This window comes from Biomphalaria glabrata, chromosome 8, assembly GCF_947242115.1.
Source record: "Biomphalaria glabrata chromosome 8, xgBioGlab47.1, whole genome shotgun sequence".
Classification (NCBI taxonomy): Eukaryota; Metazoa; Mollusca; class Gastropoda; family Planorbidae; genus Biomphalaria; species Biomphalaria glabrata.
Genome location: NC_074718.1, coordinates 25,241,285 through 25,260,331, shown reverse-complemented (window position 1 = coordinate 25,260,331; position 19,047 = coordinate 25,241,285). Strand labels below are relative to the sequence as shown.

Genomic DNA, 19,047 nt, shown 5'->3' with positions numbered 1-19,047 from the left:
TAAACTTTCTAACCAAAATGTGTTCTTTTTGTCAATTAATTACTTAAAAATGACTTTTGAAAGAAGACAAGCTTAGAGAGCTAGGTTAAATAAATGCACCCCTTTTAAAAGTTATCTCCGCACTTGAATTTAATTAAGCTTCAAACAAAAATGAGAAATTATCCTTATGAATGTGAAAGTATTGTTATCAAGGTTGCTTTACGATAGTTACTATCTTTCATTACATTAAGGGTATGGTGTATCAATATTTTGTAACAAACGTTTTGGAAGCTGGGTTCATTGAGCAGCATTTGCATATCTGTAACAATCTACCTATTTATACACCTCGTCTGTCGTGATACGATGATTGACCACGTTTGTCCTCCAGTGGGCTGAGGGCCTTACACTGGCGTTTCGTGCCTTCTCGTGTGGCTAAATATTAAAGTTACATATAGACTTGGCCATGCCCTACATTTGCGATGATATCTAGATAACAAGGTTAATAGGTGTGCCCGCGACATTAGCGTTTACATGGCAAAGTTCAATGTTATCATGACATCAACAATCTGCATTTCTACTCAAGCGTTGTTTATCTCAAACAAGTCTTCAATAACTGCTTGCAGTGTATTTATTTCTCAAACGTTTGTTTGTTTGCGTGCTGCTGAACAAATCGCTAGAATGTATCTTAGGATTGAAGACTTAACAACGTGTTGATATGGAATTGATCGGCCTAAGCATTAAATCAAGAGCCCATTTGTAACGCTCCCACTTGGCCCCTTGATCCCCAATCAGGCGAAAAGTGATGAACGCCTTTGCTCTGCACTATGACGCTGCAATTACTAACTTGAACTCAGCACACTCTCGCAAGTTTCTATTAATAACACCTTTCTATTCCAGCTCGCCTCGAGCTTTTGCTGCGTCATAGCCAAAGTTTTCTTCTGATCTTAACAACGATTTTATTTTTGCATTAGCTTGACTTCTCCACGTCCCTACAGGTAATCAACTTCAGGCTTAATTTGATTTTTTAATTGTATTTATTCATTAAGTAATGCATTTCTTACTTTTCAATTTATTAACAATGTGCCAGGTTTGAATCTAGGTCACCGCAGCCTATATTTTGAGCTTCATGCAAACAGAATCTATTGATTCGCTTGATTGATTTTTTCAGTGCAAAACGTACACCGCTGCAGATCTTAAATCACTTCTTCAGTTTCTAATAACATTATTGCCTTGAAAATCTGAACCTAATTTTAAATACTGCTTCTTGTTAGTTCAAAGTACGGTTACGTTATTTTCATGTAAATAAAACTCCAAAGGCTTATTCTCACATTTCAAGTCTCTTTATATAATGTTGTTTTATTTTTTTAAGTGTTATAAAGAGAGTTATTGATCATCTTCTTTGAGTTTTCAATCCAGTGTTGGGATGATTGGATGCCAAGATCGGCCCTGGCATTACCACAAATTGCGTGCCATATGACAGGCATTGAGGCATCTATTCGTACCGGTCCTCATAATATATAAAGTTAAATAATGCAGTCAACAATACTACACAGAGCTGATAGATTCATTAGTTTGTACACAAATGTATAATGTACGTTTTACTTTTTAAAAATCGTTGCTTATAACATTCTATCAATTTAAGTTAGAAACATAATCTGACGAAGATAGAATGGTGTGATTGTTATTGCCTTCACGGGTTTGTAAGGAAACACTGAAACTAATGCGACAAATTGATATCCTGAATTTTAATTATCTTGTGCACGGACAATGGACCATTATATGCCTACAGGATAGAGCACGAAAAAGTATTCTGCCTCACTAGGATAAGGGGGCTACTTTTTCATGCGCCACATTGTAGTTGCTCCAAAAAAACTAGTACTAAGTAATAGAATTATGTAGAAATTTGTAGAAATAACTGTGAACAATTAAAGTTCGAATGACGATAGCTCATCCAGCTTCAGTCCTTTGTATATCTTTTATCGTCCTAATTTTACTTTTCCATAATTTCTAGAATCAACTCATTTTTCCTTTTCGATAAAGTAGGCCCTATACTACTGTGGGGAATTCTTCACGAGCCTCGCGGCAAAAGTCAATGACCTTGTCATTTACTTTTTTAGAAATATTTCAGCCAATCTCAATTTGTCTTCATAATTTTTGCTACGATCTTTTTTTATTCTTTTATACAAAATTTGTGAGAACTTTTTTTTTTCGTCAGACGCGCGCTTCTCATTAAGCGTGTGTTAACATGAGTAGGTCTACCAGTAACTTAAGTAATTTTTTTCTAATTATACTTTTTAATAGCTTCTTAAGAACAAAGTCAAGTGTCAATATGTTAGGTAATTAATATTATTCCATAAAATGAAGCAGAATAAGAATAGTTCCTAAAAGATATTTTATGAAACAGGCTGGATTGCCCTCGCTGAAAGCTACATCTGCAAGTGGTGTCCGAAAAAAAGGGCTTTGTCATAACTAAAATTGACACGTCAATCAAGTTTTTTTTTAAAGATATTCGAATGACATTTTTTTTATGTTACAGAAAATGGCGCCAAAAAATATCAAGATACTCTACTTTGACGCCAGAGGAAGAGGTGAAATCAGTCGTCTGGTTTTGGCTGCAGCTGGTCAAAAATTTGATGATGTCAGATTTACCAGAGAAACCTGGCCAGCAGAAAAACCTAGTATGCTTTATATGGAATAACCTTTGTTTTGTTCTATGTATTACTATACTATTGTTAGATTGTATTTATGGTGTGTACATAATGAATAAGTTTCTTAAATTTTGGGGATATTCACGATGAACTAAACAATGTCAAGGACACTTAGTTGGTCTTAAATGCTGCAAACTAAATACCAAAAGGTAAATTAATTACAAATGGAAGAAAATTTGACTCTTCAGTGCTAAAAAGTGCACAAAAATTACTGTTTACCTTTTAAAAAACAAAGTTTATCAACACTTTCTTTCACACCGGATACATTTTTAAAAAAAACTAGTTATTTATAATTATTTACGCCCTAGACGAAAGTCTTATCATGGTCTAACAAACATTGAAAATTGTACATACTTAACTTTCAGATACTCCATTCGGACAACTTCCTGTGCTAGAGATAGATGGAAAGAGATATGCAGAAAGTGTTGCCATTTCAACTTACCTCGCCCGAGAATTTGGTAATTAATAGATCTATGTATAGTTTTAAATGGAATCTAAAGTTATTTTTAAACAAAACTTTTTTGTTTACTTGTTTACATAAATAATATCATTTATATATTATATTTTTTTACAGGATTTTACGGTAAAACAAACTTAGACGGTCTTCAAATTGATCAGGTTATACAACTGGGGGTAGACTTTTGGAATGCAGCAACGAAATATTTTATGGAAAGTGATGCAAAGAAAAAAGTTAGTGATTTTTATTTCGCCCGCTTTATTTTCCTATTGTTCTTCAATGGATGTTAGTGTAAAATGTTTCTTCCCTTTTTTTGTTCCACTCTCTGACAGGAAGAACTCTTAAAGAACCTCAAGGACGTGGAGACACCAAAGTATTTGACTTTCTTTGAGAAGTTACTGAAAGACAATAAAACTGGCTACTTTGTGGGTAGCGGTGTAAGTATAAGCTAAATGTACCTTCAAGTTTCGTCGTCTTGCCCTGTCTTAGATCTAGATGACAGTATTTATCTAGTCCTCGAAAGTAGATTAGCTCTAAATAAATTATAAGAGTTCATCGACTTATCTTATGGAAGCCATCTGTTGATATGTTCTCCTTTACGCCAGAGAGAGTAAACTGGTGTCAGTAGTCGCTAATCGACACTCTATAGACAACGGTTTTGTCTGCGTTATATCTGTTAAATACTGCGCATGTAATAACTGGGCCTTCGTAGTTTAGTGAAATATTATATAGTACTCGTTCTTATTATTAAAACTCCATGAAATTCGTTATATTAAGTATGCTTAACTTTTCGTTGGGAAATCTCCAGTTTAAGTTTTCTCCCTTTTCTTTTTAAATGAAGCTTGGTCACATCCACTTCCAGAAAGTATATTCGTTCAGCCACCATCTAATTTTTTCTTTGCAAGTCTACTAGTTTATTAAATTGTTATACCACAAATGTACACATCAATATTTACTTTTTTTTATTTCAAAGTTTGGCCTTTTTTTTTTTACAAAGCTAATTCTAACTCTGTTTGTCTGGTAAAAAGTTTGTACACGTTATTTCGTTGAAATTTTGAACAATTATTTATAGTGCCTGACAAAACAAAAATCAATTAAAAGAGATTAGTTAATTAACTATTGGTAATTAAGTTTTTTGTGTAGTAATGAACAAGGGAAAAAAATAGTACATTAAAGATGTGGTTATATAGATTGAATTAGTCCCCTTAAGGAGGCTTGAACCCTGAGTTTGAATTCAAATTGCAAAACTTTTTTTTATTCATTTATAAAGCGATCACGGTTACATTTACACGGGCACCCATGTCTGTCTTTCCCCTCCTCTTCCCAAATGGTCCAGACAAATGAGAGTATCAGAGCGCATTTAGAAAAACTAAATGATACTATTTCACTGTATATAAGCTTTGTTACTTTTTTTCTTAAGTATTTTTCTTTCTTGTTACTTTCACAGCTCACTTTGGCGGACCTGTTTGTTTATGATTTAATGTATTTCCTCAAGAAACAAAACATGCTGCCATCTCAAGGCTTCCCGGGCCTTCAGGAACTCTACAATAAAGTTGTAAGCAACAACAATATCAAAGCCTACCTGGCACAGAGGAAAGAAACAGAGAACTAAAATCTGGACTAGTTTCTGTGCATGAAAGCTAGTTGTCATTGTTGATGTTTAAAGGAAACGTCAATCTAGATCTAGATTGAGCAAGATCTAGACTTAGCATAGTAACACAACTGGTTCAGTAGTTTTCTTACTATAACTAGGTCCAAATGTAAATCTGGATGCAAAGGCCATATCTGTGTTATAGACACAATATATTTTATTATAAATCTAGATAGGCCTAAATAAAATGCATGTATTTTTTTTTTTCTTTTTTTTTTTATTTGTGAGAAAGTAAATGAATGATTTTGAAAGTGGAACTACATCAATAAAAAAATATTACTTTTAACTTACTCCATATTGTATAGCTGCTAATTTATGGCTACAGTGACCAGCCTGTGACTTTGTTTAGGCCTACACTGACCAGCCTTTTACTTTTTAAGGCCCACACTGACCAGCCTGTGAATTTGTTTAGGCCTACACTGACCAGCATGTGAGTTTGTGTAGGCCTACTATAAATTATCGAATCTCGGTGAAGACTGGGAGTTAACATTTTTAGGGCGCCCCTTGAGTCAATCCAACTGTAATGGGTACTTGATTTGGGGAAAGTAAAGGCGGTTGGTAGTTGTGCTGGCCACATGAAACATGACACCTTTCTCGTTAACCGTTGGTCGAAACAGATGACCTTAACATCATCAGCCCTATAGATTGCAAGGTCTGAAAGGGGAACTTTTTTTAAAGTGACTTGATCTTCAGGAGTAAATGGAGTTTTGAATTTTCTTTCATGAAAGTTCTCATGAGATTCAACAAGGTTCCTGATTGAATCGTTGGTGCCAAACTGACAAGTACATCAATAATTTTACTGCACCTCTTGGAAGGGGGCTCCGGCATTTTTTTTCCTCCTTTACCTTTTCATTTCGTTTTATAACTGCTTGAATAATAATGATTTTTGAATGACTTTGTGACAGAGAAATCCTGGACTGGGTTGGACTGACGTAATGAGCAGGTATCCCAGTGGGCCGGTGGGACCACCAAATTGGCATGTCCGGTAATTCTGATTTGCCCTGACCTTACATTTTATTGAGATGAAAAAAAGCAAAAATTGCTAGAATCATCTGCTAAGAAATGCAATAGAACTACTAATAGGTTCCTCGCCAGTTAGGCGCAAACGGTTCAGAAACCTTGTTGAACCTCTTGATATTGTTCACGAAGGAACATTCACATTGCCATTTATAACCATGTTAACTGGCGAAGAAACACTAACGCATATCCTCGAAGGTGCAGATTTATGAATATACATGTACATCTTTTGATGCCTTTTAACAAGTAATTGGCTTTGCATCTGATTTCGAAACTGTGTCTTGCAACACTATTGCAGTTGACGTTGAGTCAAAGTGTAGGAAACAAGAATATGAGCCGACAATTAAATATTGCGTAACGTTCTCCACTCTCCGGGCTCTCTACAAACTGCAACACACGACACAACGAACTTAAAGAACCTCACAACTCAGGGTTCCAAAGTATCAGTAACAGTTTAATTTCAAATACATCACAATTGGCAACAACATTAACACTGACTGTATAAAAACCTTGCCACTGTTCCGGACTGACTTCACACACCGTGCTGGTTCTGACATCGCCTCGTACTGGTCACACTGCGAGGTAACGTGAAGTGTCTTGACTCTAACACACTCACTCTTATTGAGGGTCTCTATAGGCCTCCTAGAATCGGATGGAACGTCGCTTGGCCACTGGTTGATCACATTTGCCGTGACTTTCGTGCGTAATATTTACAACACGTGACTTTGCCGAACTGGCGTGCACTGTCACGCGTTGACTGCTCATCTAGCGCTGGCCTGGAGCAATTTGCGTAGTCTAAAACACACAGCACTACCCCCATCTGTGTCACAAGTCACAACCAGGTTTATAACAATATATATAACAGAGAATAACAAAAAAGTGAAAAAAGTGGTCACATTACAACTAGAGCAGTGTTTCTCAAACTTCGGCAAAAACAAAACTCATTTTGGTGGCCCTTCCATTGTTAGCTAGGGGGTCTGGTGAAGCACTGCAATCTCCCCCAGCGGGGTTCGGGGCGGATCCCCTACGCCAAGCGTCTTCTTGCGTTCTTCACAGCCAGAAAAGCATTCTCCTGACATCTACAGCTCATTATTGTGAGTGTCAATCAAGATACAAGTAGTGTAAGTATATATTTATTACGCGTTTTTATCGTAATATTATCTTCATGTTAAGCGAGACCTCTTTTAGTAGGCTTTTATTGGCCAGAATAAGACGCTTACAGAAACATGATTAAACGCTTTTTAGATATTCGACTGTTTTAACTCGCGCAAAATGTTTTATTTTTAAGAACCCTTTGAATAATGGTATAACTTTTAAAAATTATTATGTAAATTTATAGTACAACAGATGTGTTCCTTGAAAAGAAAAGATACTTCACATGTTTAGATTAAATCTTTGAGGGTCGCCGCCAAAAAAAATGTCTGAAAAATAATATTTAAAAAAAAACAACTCATATATAAGTTAATCATTGTGTTCAATATGCTTGTTTGTTACTTCGTTTTGTTCAAGAACTAGAATACAAAGCTCTGAACAAACAAAAAATCGAAAGACGGAGAAGAACTCAAAACGACCAAGTAGATTCTAATCTATTCTCTTTATTTTTTTTTTTTTCATTTGAGGATTGAAGTATAAAATTGTGAGTTATAGTCCCAAAGTTATTGATACAATAGAAAAATCTCAGATTGAGTAAAGGTTGGGAAAAGGCGACTAGAAAATATTTGGTCTCAGAACTCATCTCAATTGTCACTTTTCTACTTAAATTTTTTTTATCAATTCTAAATATACCAAAGCATATTATTTCAATAATTATTGTAAATTTATGCGCAATTACATAGACTCTGTCGCCATATTTAACTATTCTGTTTTAAAACGTCGTGTTTTCGTCGGGGCCGGTAGAGTGGAAAAGATTATCATGTAAGAGTCCTCTCTGAGGCCTCTCTCCTTTTTATAATTATTGCTAATGATTGAATTTTGGCATTAAAGAATATGGGTTGGGGCGACTTGATATAAAAATGTAATTTATAGCATATACAACTTACATTAGTGACAGATTTTATGTATATATTTTTTTTGTAAAAAAAATATGTGTAATTTCCTAACTATAATACAAAAGAAAAAGTATTGATCTGCCGGGTGGGATGGGGTGATTACATCTATTGCCCATACCACATGGTACAAACCTTTTCATTTATATTTAGCCTACTAATGATCTAATTTGAGATTATAGTGTGGTGCGGCATAATATACTAATGGGTTCAAATATCTATAAGTAGATTATATTATAAAGAGTCTCAATTTTGTTCACACACTATGATTTCTGCTTAAAAATAGGACCTCCCCCCCCCCCGATCCGCCAGTGCCTAGGACATGCAACTTGTGGGCCGGTTTGCATGGTAATGCCAGGGCCGATTTTGATACCCAGTCCGCGCCTTTCACCGTAGTCCTAGAGGTGAATCTAATATTTCGGATAATGTGGCTAGCATAAAGCCTATAAATCTGTAAAGTCTGTAAAGAATTTAAAATCCTTTATAAAAGTAAGGTGAGCGCGGACATTCACCCGAATGCCCATATAGCCAGTCCGCCCCTGGATGAGGTAATTTTTTTTTTACTGGCGCACTACTGGTGTATTGTAATCATCTTCTTTTTTGAAGTAACGTCTGTATTATATAAGATACGATATCCTTATTTATGTCTATGCCTTTTTTATATAGACGAGTGTATGCGAGTGCCCCACTCTTCATCGGAAGAAAAATACATAAGTAAATCACTATAAACTAAAAAGACAATTCTACCAAATTCGCATATCACTATCACGAGCATCTTCATCCTATCGTTCAAAGTTCAAAGTAAAGCCTCTAGATCTAGATATATATAGTAAGTTTATCATAGATAAAGATCTGCCGTCTTAGGGTATAGAAGAGATAGTTATAACTTCAATCAGTTTAGTTAGACACTACTAGATCTAGATCTAGTAGCAGTTAGAAATAAGTTAGTATTGAATTACAATAAGTTGAATAAGTATAGGATAGGCCTACTGTATTAACTATTATAGTTTATTATAGTAATAGTGTATAGTTATAAAAGTATTAGTATGTTATGTATTAGTATTATTATGAGTCTATTAAATTATTTAAATGCGGCTTATTATGATATGCATATTAATATTTTTAAAATGCTATAAGGCGGAAAACAGAGTGAGCTCTCAACATTCTACTTTTAGGGCTATTTTTTTGAACAATTTCAAATTGGCTTTTATTGACATATTATATATCATTTTTGATGCCCAAGAATAGAGGAATTCAAAACAAATAAAATCAGAAGCAGCAGACAATTATTTAATATTAAAAAATTGGGTCAAACACACTTACCCCTAAAAATGAAAAATCCATCACTCACAGAAGATATGTCCAATAATCCATGAATTTCACAAATTCACAATGTTATTTACAGAAAAATGTTTCACAAAGTAAAGTATATTCATAGAACATTAGAAAAAAATTCAAAAACTAATTTTTAAAAAACATTTATGCCTATTAATTGAGCCCCCCTAGACCCCACCCTCAATGTAAAAAAAAAAGTTGCAAATTATAACTTATAATCATGCTTAATAACAAAACCAGTTACAGTTTTGACATATTATATATATCAATTTTAATGCCTAAGCATAGAGGAATTAAAAAAAAATAAAATCATTAGCATCAGACAATTATTTACCCATAAAAAAATAGGTCAATCACACTTACCCCTCAACATGAAAAATCCATCACTCACAGAAAATCCATCACTCACAGAAATGTCTATTAATCCATGAATTTCTCAAAACAACAAAAAATATTAAAAGAAGAATGTGTCACAAGGTAAGTATACTTGTAGAAGATTTTAAGAAAAAGAATTAAAATTTATTTTTAAATATTTATGATTAATAACTAAGATTACTATTAGATCTATATCAGAAAGCTTCAAGTCAAAGTTTCAAAGTGAGTATCTGCTACATTTGGAATCCTAGATCTAACTGATGTCTAAAGTATATTGTAGACTAACAAACAATAGATCTGGATTTAGTAGATTATTATAAATAACTTGTAAGAATGTAACTAGTCTAAATGTGAATAAAACAATGTTATGAATGTTGAATGTTTGAATGTGCCTTAAACAGCCATGATAGTGATAGTATGATTCAGATCTGTATATTAGACTTCGTTAACTTTATAGAATAATATATATTATATTATATACATTTTGGCTATATGTATTTAGATTTAGATCTATGACTATGGTATTTAATAAAGTGTCTAATTACTGTAATGCTTTTATTCTTTGGAGCGAGGACTAAATTTGTAGATCTAGACCAGACTAGATCTAGATGTTGATCTTGAATCTAAATCTATATATATCTAGTAATCACAAACATAATAATTATACTTGAATTTAATAGATTAGATCTAGAAATCTAGATCTACATTAAATTGATTAAAATGTTGTGTTTTTTTTTTTAAATAATACAGTATGTGGTAGATCTGCAAGATAATTGAAGAAATTTATAGAAATATACAGTGCGGAGTGTACGAGGTTTTACTTTAGCAATCTGACAAAGTGTAGATCTAGATCTAGAATCTAGTAGATCTAGTCTACACAATTATTTCTAGAATTAATTAAATGTTTATTAATTTTTACGTTTTAAGATTTGAGCTAGATATATCTAGATCGGGAATGTTTATTTAGAGTAGATCTAGATAGATCTAAATGCAGATCGTTGTCTAGTAGATTTAGTATTAAATCTCTAATCTCTACATATCTGTTTCGCTAGTTTTATTTAATGATCAATTTATTTTAGACGTAAATCTATATCTAGTTATTGTTATCTAGGTCTAGAAGACCCCCATTATCTAAGCAACTTTGTAAATAGTCTAAATCCTAAAGAAAAAAACAATAATAACGTGTGTGCGCTGTCTGTATAGAGCTAGTATAAGTATTAGATCTCTAGATCTAATCTATAGACCTACTAGTTCTGCTAGTTTAATTTAATAATCAATTAATTTTTTTTATGTTAAGACGTAAAACATGGTAAAGTCTTACTAGATCTAGACCTAGACAATATTAGAATATATCAGTATATAATATGGATCTAGCCTAGTTCTAGTGAGACTAGTGCCAAAAACCCGAGTTTTTTTTTTTATATAGCGCGCGAGGCATCCAATGAAATAAAACAGTAGAAAGCCGACGGCCTACTATAAATTCAAAATAAATGCCTAAGAAGTCAATATTTTAAACTAAACGATCTGTGTATGATAAAGTCTCTAATTACCTTTCGTAGATGTTATCGCTACGAGTTATTCCCGAGAGAATGACTAGTAAAACACCATGTTGAAAAATTGGTCATGAATTTAAGTTCCGCCGACCGACGTTCTGATTGGTTAAAAAAAATTTTTTTTAATTAAAGTTTTTTTTTTCTTTTTTCAAAAAGAACTAAAAAGAATTCGTTATTACTACAGAAATTTAAAAAAAATGTGTTTAAATTGTAAAATCTGTGTTATTTAAATGATATTTAAAAAAAATAATTGTACATGATGTTTACGGACGGAAAAAAACTCGGAAATGACATCGAGGCTATTTTTTTTAAAAATAAGACAAATGAACCAATATATTCACTTTTTTTTTTCTTTATCACGTAGAACATCCATTTCTAAATGGTAAGCATGTATTTTATACATGAATTTTATATAAAAAAAATGTTTCTTACCTTTTGAAACGGGAGCACTAAAATCCAAAAGTAAATGTTGTCCGTCCTTTAGTGCATACTTGCTGGTATTCACAAACGCACAAATTGATTATAAAAACGTATTTCAAAAAACATTTGCTAATGAAGCTTACACAAACATAGATCTATCCATCAGTAAATCAAATTTTACATGGATGATCTATTTTATGTAGAAAATGAATCTTGAACTACAAAAATGCATTTTCAATAGGAAATCTGTTTTCCGCCATAAAGTAAATAGATTTTATACTATTTATAGACTAGATTAGATCTAGCTAGATTCTAGATCTATTAATCTATACTATACTATAGACATAGACTATGACTATAGACTAACGGTACCATACTAACTATATGTCTATATGAGAATGTTTAATTTTTGTTATTTTGAACATAGACACTAGACAGAGATAAACTCTCAGACTCAAGAGATCATCATCATAATTTAAGATCAATAGTTTTCAAATCTGTTTTCAATGGACCCTGAGATGACAGTACTAGGGCTGGGTCCGCAGTAAGATGAAAATTGTATACAATTTAAGATAACTTTTTCCACTAAAAGCCATTTTATCAGATAATTTGAATAATAATCAGCTTGCCTTTCACTATTTTTTAAATTTTATTGAGTTTAAAAATGTCTATTATGAACTATTCTATGATGACTACATTGTTAATGCAGCTTGGCATAACAGCAAATGATTGTTAACAGTCCTGTAATAGAATTTTGTTTTGCACATAAATATCAAATTGATTTATCAACGTCATTCTTTCAATTATCAAGCCAGTCATCATTGGTATTTCAATTTCTTTACTTTATCACACATTTCAAAGAAAAGGCCAATCTTCATTTTAAAGTTTCCAACCAATGATCCTGAGAATCTATGACACAACGACAATTTTTTGCGATGGCAGAATACTTTGACGGATACTTGCCAACAGATAACATTGCAAGTTACAACTGGATCAAAAATCTATTTAGCTGCCAGCTTACCAACTTGACTAGAAAGGAAGAACATCAGTTAGCTGAATTGTCTAGTGGCAGAAATGTTGAACTTTAATTTTAAGAACAAACATTGATTGCATTTCGGTGCAACATTAGGAAAGAATATGCATATACACTTTTAGCTGAGAAAGTATTGACTGTGCTGGTTTGCAACTACATATATATATATATATATATATATATATATATATATATATATATATATATATATATATATATATATATATATATATATATATATATATATATATATATATATATCAGTGTGAAGCATCATTCTTTGCACTAGCTATGATAAAACTTAAGTTTAGATCACTTCTTCAGATGGAACATGACATTCCAGTGTGTGTTTGTATCAAACACCTTGCTTTGTTTTAAATCAGTTAATAAAAAAACAAATATTGACACTGTCATCATGGCCTCACACAACATAAAGCAGCGCTATGGCACCCCTGTAATAATGCAGTGGGTACCGAGTCACATAGGTGTGACTGGCAACACTATTGCAGACTCATTGGCCTACCAGGGTGGGCAAATTCCACCAACTGAACAGGCTGTAAGTTTTCCTCATGCCCTGGCTATAATTCATAAAACAGAAATTGAAAAGTGGTTTGAGTGCTGGGACAAGTCCAGAAAAAGCCAGTGGAGTCTGGGAGCGCATGAGGCACCCTGACGGTACCTCCCCGTGTTGGAGGCTGTCCAGGCCTGAGTAAGCTATTATAGCACAGTGCAGGACAGGCCACTGTCCTGTTGGCTCATATTTCTCATGGCTATGGCCAAATTTCGATTCACAGTGCCCCCGCTGCGGGGAAGAAGAAGAAACCGTGCCTCATATTCTGTATGGCTGCTCCAGACTTGCTGATCTCCACCTTGACAGATCTGGGAAACCAAAAATTCTTGACCTGTATGGTGACATGTACGGACTACGCAAGACAGCAGGGTTTCTGTCCAGGGCTTTTGCAAGAGAGGATTTAAGCCTCTCTAGCCCTCACTCAAATGGAGTTTGATGATGATGATGAAAAAACAACTAATTAGTCAATTTATTCTTTACAGGAAATGGCTCCACAAAACATTAAGATCATCTACTTTGATGCCAGAGGTAGAGCTGAAGTAAGTCGCCTAATGCTGGCTGCTGCTGGTCAAAAGTTTGAAGATGTGCGACACACAAAAGAAACTTGGCCCACTGAGAAACCAAGTGAGTGCTGAATAACTTGTGAAGCAACATCTATATGTTGTCTTAAGAATTGTTTTTAGAAGTAGGGGCTAGTTTTTATTTGCGTAACATAGGCCTAGAGATTATTACATTCAAGCGATTATTTCATAAGTGATTTTTTTTTAATTTGTGCATTCAAAAAGAATAAAAATATAATGACATAATTTAATATATTTTATTTCAGATACTCCATTTGGACAGCTTCCTGTAATTGAGATAGATGGAAAGAGATTTGCTCAAAGTGTGGCTATAGCAAATTATGTGGCTAGAGAGTTTGGTTAGTTTAATTTTTTAAATTTAAGCATGTAACAATTTATCTTTGAAGAAACAAAAAGATTTCAAAGGTTTGAACATAAGATTAACAGACATTTTTAGCAGGTTAACTTACATTAATGGATGTGTCAACTGTATGTGCCAAGACTGTAATTAGACAGAAAGGTTTTTTCACATTAAAAAATGTCTTGAATACAGAAAAGAAATGATCTCATAAATAATTCCCAAGATATAAAATCATTTCGTTTGTTTTCTTCTTCAAAAGCATACAGCTGTTTACACCACTAGTAGAATTGTTAATGTTTCACAATGTTGTATTTATGACTGGAGATTAGTTTAGCAATGACTATCTTCTGCAACTATAATGGTGTTTTGTACCTGAAATAGAATCTCTCTCTCCCCCCCCCCCCACCCCCCAGTTGCAGTGCTCAAATGATTCTTTCTATATTTTATTTTATGACTGTTTCTTTCTACATACTTTGTTGATAGATTAAAAATGAGAACCCATGCTTGCATGTTTTTACTGAGCTTTTTATTGATCCTCCCTGTTACAAAGGAAAAACAAACTTCATAAGTTCAGGGCACTCAGTTCTGGAGAATGTTTAGGAGAATTTTGTGACAAGCTCAAACACTGGCGTAGCAAGAGTATATGATGCCCTGTGTGACAGGTCCTCATGATGCCCTTCCCCTCCCAAAAAAAAAAGAAGGAAACAGTAAAACGTTCTTTTTTTTCTCCAAAAAAAATGTGTATTCAATGTTCAAGTATTGCTAAAATTGGAAAAAAAAAATTTTACAAAAAGATACTAAAGATAAATCTTAGTGCTTTCTTACTAGCAATTTATCAATAATTTTATCAAAATCTTTTTTTCTATCAGCATTTGCTCAATAGACAAAATTGCCTAATGAGTGTGTCATAATTCTGGATTAGCTAAAGCTTAGAACTATTTCGCTTGCATGTAGCAACACTTACCACAATTGTAAGAAATATCCAAATCAAGATAGTGATATTCAAGACTAATTCATCTACGAATATGTATTTATAAAACTCAAGAGCTCAACGGATCCTTGTTTCAAAACTTGGAGGCTTCTGAAGAAACTGCGACAATCGTTGAACTCACTTTCTATCCATGGGAAATTAGTTTTTGTCAATATTATTAGGAACACCATCAAGATTTTTTTTCATCTTATTTTCGTAATTGTCCAAAATCACAATAAACTTGCTTTGTGTTTTTGTGGATATTTACGCCTTTGGTGTGGAACTAAGCTTGGTTCGAAGCACATGTTATGTCAGCAGCAATTCTTACTTGGATAATAATTTCACTAAATCCATGTAATCACTTTGATTTTTGATCTTCTAATACTTCTTTAATTTGTTAGTGATGCCCACAGAGTGCCAGATTTTGCTTTGAGAGAAAACGAATGATGCCCAGGGTTCTCTTTGGATAATCTCTTTACTCATTCCCTATTGTTTAATTAAATCTTTCGTCTTGCTGTCAATACTGTTCCTTACAGACAAACTACAAATTCCCTCCAAGCAAGCAATGACTTAATGTGAGCGTCTCATACTTTTCAATTTTCGTAGATAACCTCTATCACTCATTAAATCTATTGCTGGATTTCAGTGTAGATGTAGTACTTGATCTTGTTGAGAAGAGTAAGCAGGGGAAGCAAGTGTACTGAACAATTGAGTAAGAAATGTACCAACACAACTTTGTCCCTCATTGTACAATGAAGTAATACTGTACCCTATATCTCTGAAGAAAGTGTAAAAGTGCGTGCCTTCAGGGCTCTAAACAAATGTAATTCATTTGATTCAAATAATCTACAGCTTACATTTAACTTGGTATTTATAAACGCTTGCCCTTTCTATATAACACAAATTAAAGTTTACAAACTTAAAAATTAAGTTAATTTAATGGGGTCTAATCAACGATGGTAAAACGAGAGAAAGAGTTTATGTAAGAAAGCATATAGGAGAAAAACAAAGTAGCGAAATAAATACACTTGTATGTGTTTCTTCATATGTTATACAAATGTGTATTTTTTACAAAGTTTGTCCTTAGCTTGTTTATTTTTGGGGAAGACCAGGAAGGCACCAAGACCAGCATTGATTGTGGCTTTGAAGGCTGATCCGTCAGTGTATATGTGGATGGCTGTTTTTTGGATAGCTTTCAATTGTTTTGAGAGCGTGCCTACTTAAAGCTCCAGTGGATTTGATTCTTTTGTTAGAGTATTACTAATTAAATGTGTTTTAATGGTTGGTTATTTTTAGTTAAGTCCAGGAGATTTGTTTGAGAATCTGGTTTGTTTTTTTTCTCTGTTATTGGGTAGATGGTGTTTTAGGGCTAGTTCGTCAGTAAGTTTTGCTTGTTTTTTCTAATTTCTCTGTGCTAGTAGTTTATTTAGATGGTTGTCCTCTAACCTTCTGTATCTCTCTATAGCCTCAAATGCTTGATTTTTCGCCTTAATTTAAGAGGTTCAATATTGGAGTCTATTTCACAAGCTGCTGTGGGAGTAGTTCTCATACCTTCTCTGATCAAAGGCAACGCTTGGTTTTCGATTGTGTCTAAAGATGAAGAAAACAGCACACTATTTTTCCTTGGCACAGTCTACAAAAGAGCTGACAGCTCAGTAGCAAAAAACTGGCTAGAAGAAGAATCTCCTTAGCTTGATGCCCCTCATTACTTGATTTCCTGTGCGGCCTGCACCACCCACACATCGTTAGCTACGCCACTGAGCTCAAAGGCTTACTTGCCTCAAGCTGTAAACAAATATTCAAAGCTTGGTGAACTCAGAACAGAATTTCCATCCCATGTTAAAAAATATTGTTACAGCCAGGACTTGCGACTCTCATATCTGCAGCAACTAATTTCTGACACCTTCTTTTTCTTTTCTCTCAATTAGAATCATACTTTAAAAATATGTATAGTTTTAGAAATGTATAAATAGTTATTAGAGTTGATGTTCATGTTCTTTTTTTTTTTTTTTTTCTAGGATTTTATGGTAAAACCAATTTGGAAGGGTTAGAGATTGATCAGGTTGTCCAGCTAGGAATGGACTTTTTGAGTGCTGCTGTAAAATCATATCATGAAAAAGATGAAGCTAAGAAAGTAAGTTTTGATTGACATTCTTAAAGATGTGTCGTCGTTGACCTTTTCACCTATACTATGTAAAGTATAGTAGAGAGAAAGGGAATATCTAATCTGGCTATCAAACATTGTCAAAAACTTAAAATCTCCATTAGATCTGCAGGGTTAGCATTAAAATGAGAAACATTATGTTCCATTCAAGTTGATTGTTAAGTTAATGCTTTGAAAAACATTTTGACAGTCAGTCATTCTTACCATGAATGTACATATCAAGACATACAGCCACTTTCCATTTTTCCTTTTCTAGGCTGAACTCAACAAGAGTTTAAAAGAAGTGGAGGCACCAAAGTATTTAGCTTTCTTTGAGAAGTTACTGAAAGAAAGTGGTACTGGCTATTTTGTTGGCGAGGCTGTAAGTTTAATACTACTAACATTTCTGATACTAGAATTAACAAAAACTATTTATATACATAAATATATTTATTATTTTTATTCTTTTACAAATTTTCATCTTTAAATACTCAGTAAGGTCAGCTTGCTATATTTGTAAAGTAACTTTACGAAGTTTTTTATTATATGATAAAGATCTTGTAATGATGGACTCTGGTGGGTAATATGTCCGGATATCTTTAGCTTTGAATACATAGTCCCATTATGATGGAGATATATACTTTGGTTATGATGGAGATATGTATTTTGGTTATGATGGAGATATATATTTTGATGATGAAACTCCTCTGTGAAATAAAACACTGTAATTCTTTAAATAAAAATCATGAAAAGATTGAACACACAATATTAATACACAATATAACTTAATTTCAATAATAGATTCACAAAAGTATTTAACGTGAAGCTTGAAGCTTACTAACAGGACCCCAATATAAAGTTGTCTCCCATTTTTATAGGTTTACAAACAAAAACATCTCAAATGGAAAATAAAGTAAAAACTTTCATTTCTAATTTACTCCCTTTCATTCTCCAATCATCTTTTCAAAAGCTTGAATGTTTGCAAAGCCATTGTGTAAGTAAACTTCCTGTTTACATCTCTCATCACTGCAAATCATTTGACAGATGTGTTAGCATCTCTGTATTTGAATGTTCTGATAATATTGTGATGGGGGGGGGGGGGGAGGTTACAAAAGAGAATTGCAAATACATTTTTTTTTTTTGTTTTTTTTTTTTTTGTTCACAGCTAACACTAGCAGACTTCTTTGTCTATGATTTAACCTATGCTTTTGGCAAGCGAGGTGTTTTATCTTTGGATAGTTACCCACTATTGCAAGAGCTTCAGAATAAAGTAGAAAGTAATGAAAAGATCAAAGCCTATCTGGCAGAGAGGAAAGAAACAGAAAATTAGGCTACTAGTAAAAACGCATATAATTTAAGGAAGAACTACTAGGCCCTGATACTCAACAGCTGTTAGTGTTTGTTTTATATTGTCATTTCCTCTAATGTTGTGATTGTTACCAGTTCATGGAGCATTGAAAACAAAAACTATTTTTATATTATTATTAAGGAAAAAAAAAGATATTAAAATAGATTTTAAAGTTGTGCTATTCTCTTATGTTAAACTTTGTTGATATACTTTTTTGTTTCTTCTGAGTTCATTATTGGAGATGTTGTAAATATTTGACATTGTGTTCTGATATTTTATTGTTACTTCATTCTTAAAGGAATGTGTGGAAAGAAGCACAACTCTAAAACCTAATAAGGAGCTTGTCAGCATTTAATGGCAATAATTTTGTTACACTGTCTATACAACAAACACAATCTAGGCACTACACTTATAGTGTAAGAAACATTGGAAATAGTCACACTTAAGGAAACAAAGTCAACTCTTCTTTTTTTTTTTTTTTTAAAAAAAAAAAAAGCTTACATTAAACTTGTTTGAATACA

The 19,047-nt window shown here is 33.2% G+C and overlaps 2 protein-coding genes across 4 annotated transcripts; both read left to right on the top strand.

Moving 5' to 3' along the window:
* The first annotated feature begins 814 nt into the window (after positions 1–814).
* Positions 815–4,996, top strand: LOC106061875 (probable glutathione S-transferase 7). The gene is made up of 6 exons (XM_013220100.2): positions 815–974; positions 2,516–2,657; positions 3,053–3,145; positions 3,262–3,377; positions 3,477–3,581; positions 4,592–4,996. The coding sequence occupies exons 2-6, from the start codon at positions 2,519–2,521 to the stop codon at positions 4,754–4,756; spliced, it is 618 nt and encodes a 205-aa protein (XP_013075554.1). The 5' UTR covers positions 815–974; positions 2,516–2,518; the 3' UTR covers positions 4,757–4,996.
* Positions 4,997–8,528: 3,532 nt separating this feature from the next.
* On the top strand, positions 8,529–18,702 carry LOC106061850 (probable glutathione S-transferase 7). Of its 3 annotated transcripts, none has more exons than XM_013220078.2 (6): positions 8,529–8,686; positions 13,627–13,768; positions 13,971–14,063; positions 17,054–17,169; positions 17,456–17,560; positions 18,344–18,702. In XM_013220078.2, exons 2-6 carry the CDS (start codon positions 13,630–13,632, stop codon positions 18,506–18,508), a joined length of 618 nt encoding a protein of 205 aa, XP_013075532.2. In that variant the 5' UTR covers positions 8,529–8,686; positions 13,627–13,629; the 3' UTR covers positions 18,509–18,702. The 3 variants fall into 3 exon arrangements, with proteins under 3 accessions (XP_013075532.2, XP_055894995.1, XP_055894994.1); XM_056039020.1 differs by having other exon boundaries at positions 8,606–8,800; XM_056039019.1 differs by lacking the exon at positions 8,529–8,686 and adding an exon at positions 9,643–9,669.
* Positions 18,703–19,047: the final 345 nt, after the last annotated feature.

Excerpts from the sequence above, each read along its gene's own strand:
- LOC106061850 (XM_056039019.1), top strand. Across the intron at positions 17,170-17,455 it reads AAAAAGATGAAGCTAAGAAA|GCTGAACTCAACAAGAGTTT; the intron begins GTAAGTTTTGAT and ends TTCCTTTTCTAG. Across the intron at positions 17,561-18,343 it reads GCTATTTTGTTGGCGAGGCT|CTAACACTAGCAGACTTCTT; the intron begins GTAAGTTTAATA and ends TTTTGTTCACAG.
- LOC106061875 (XM_013220100.2), top strand. The coding sequence starts at position 2,519 with ATGGCGCCAAAAAATATCAAGATACTCTACTTTGACGCCAGAGGAAGA. Across the intron at positions 3,378-3,476 it reads AAAGTGATGCAAAGAAAAAA|GAAGAACTCTTAAAGAACCT; the intron begins GTTAGTGATTTT and ends ACTCTCTGACAG. Across the intron at positions 3,582-4,591 it reads GCTACTTTGTGGGTAGCGGT|CTCACTTTGGCGGACCTGTT; the intron begins GTAAGTATAAGC and ends TTACTTTCACAG.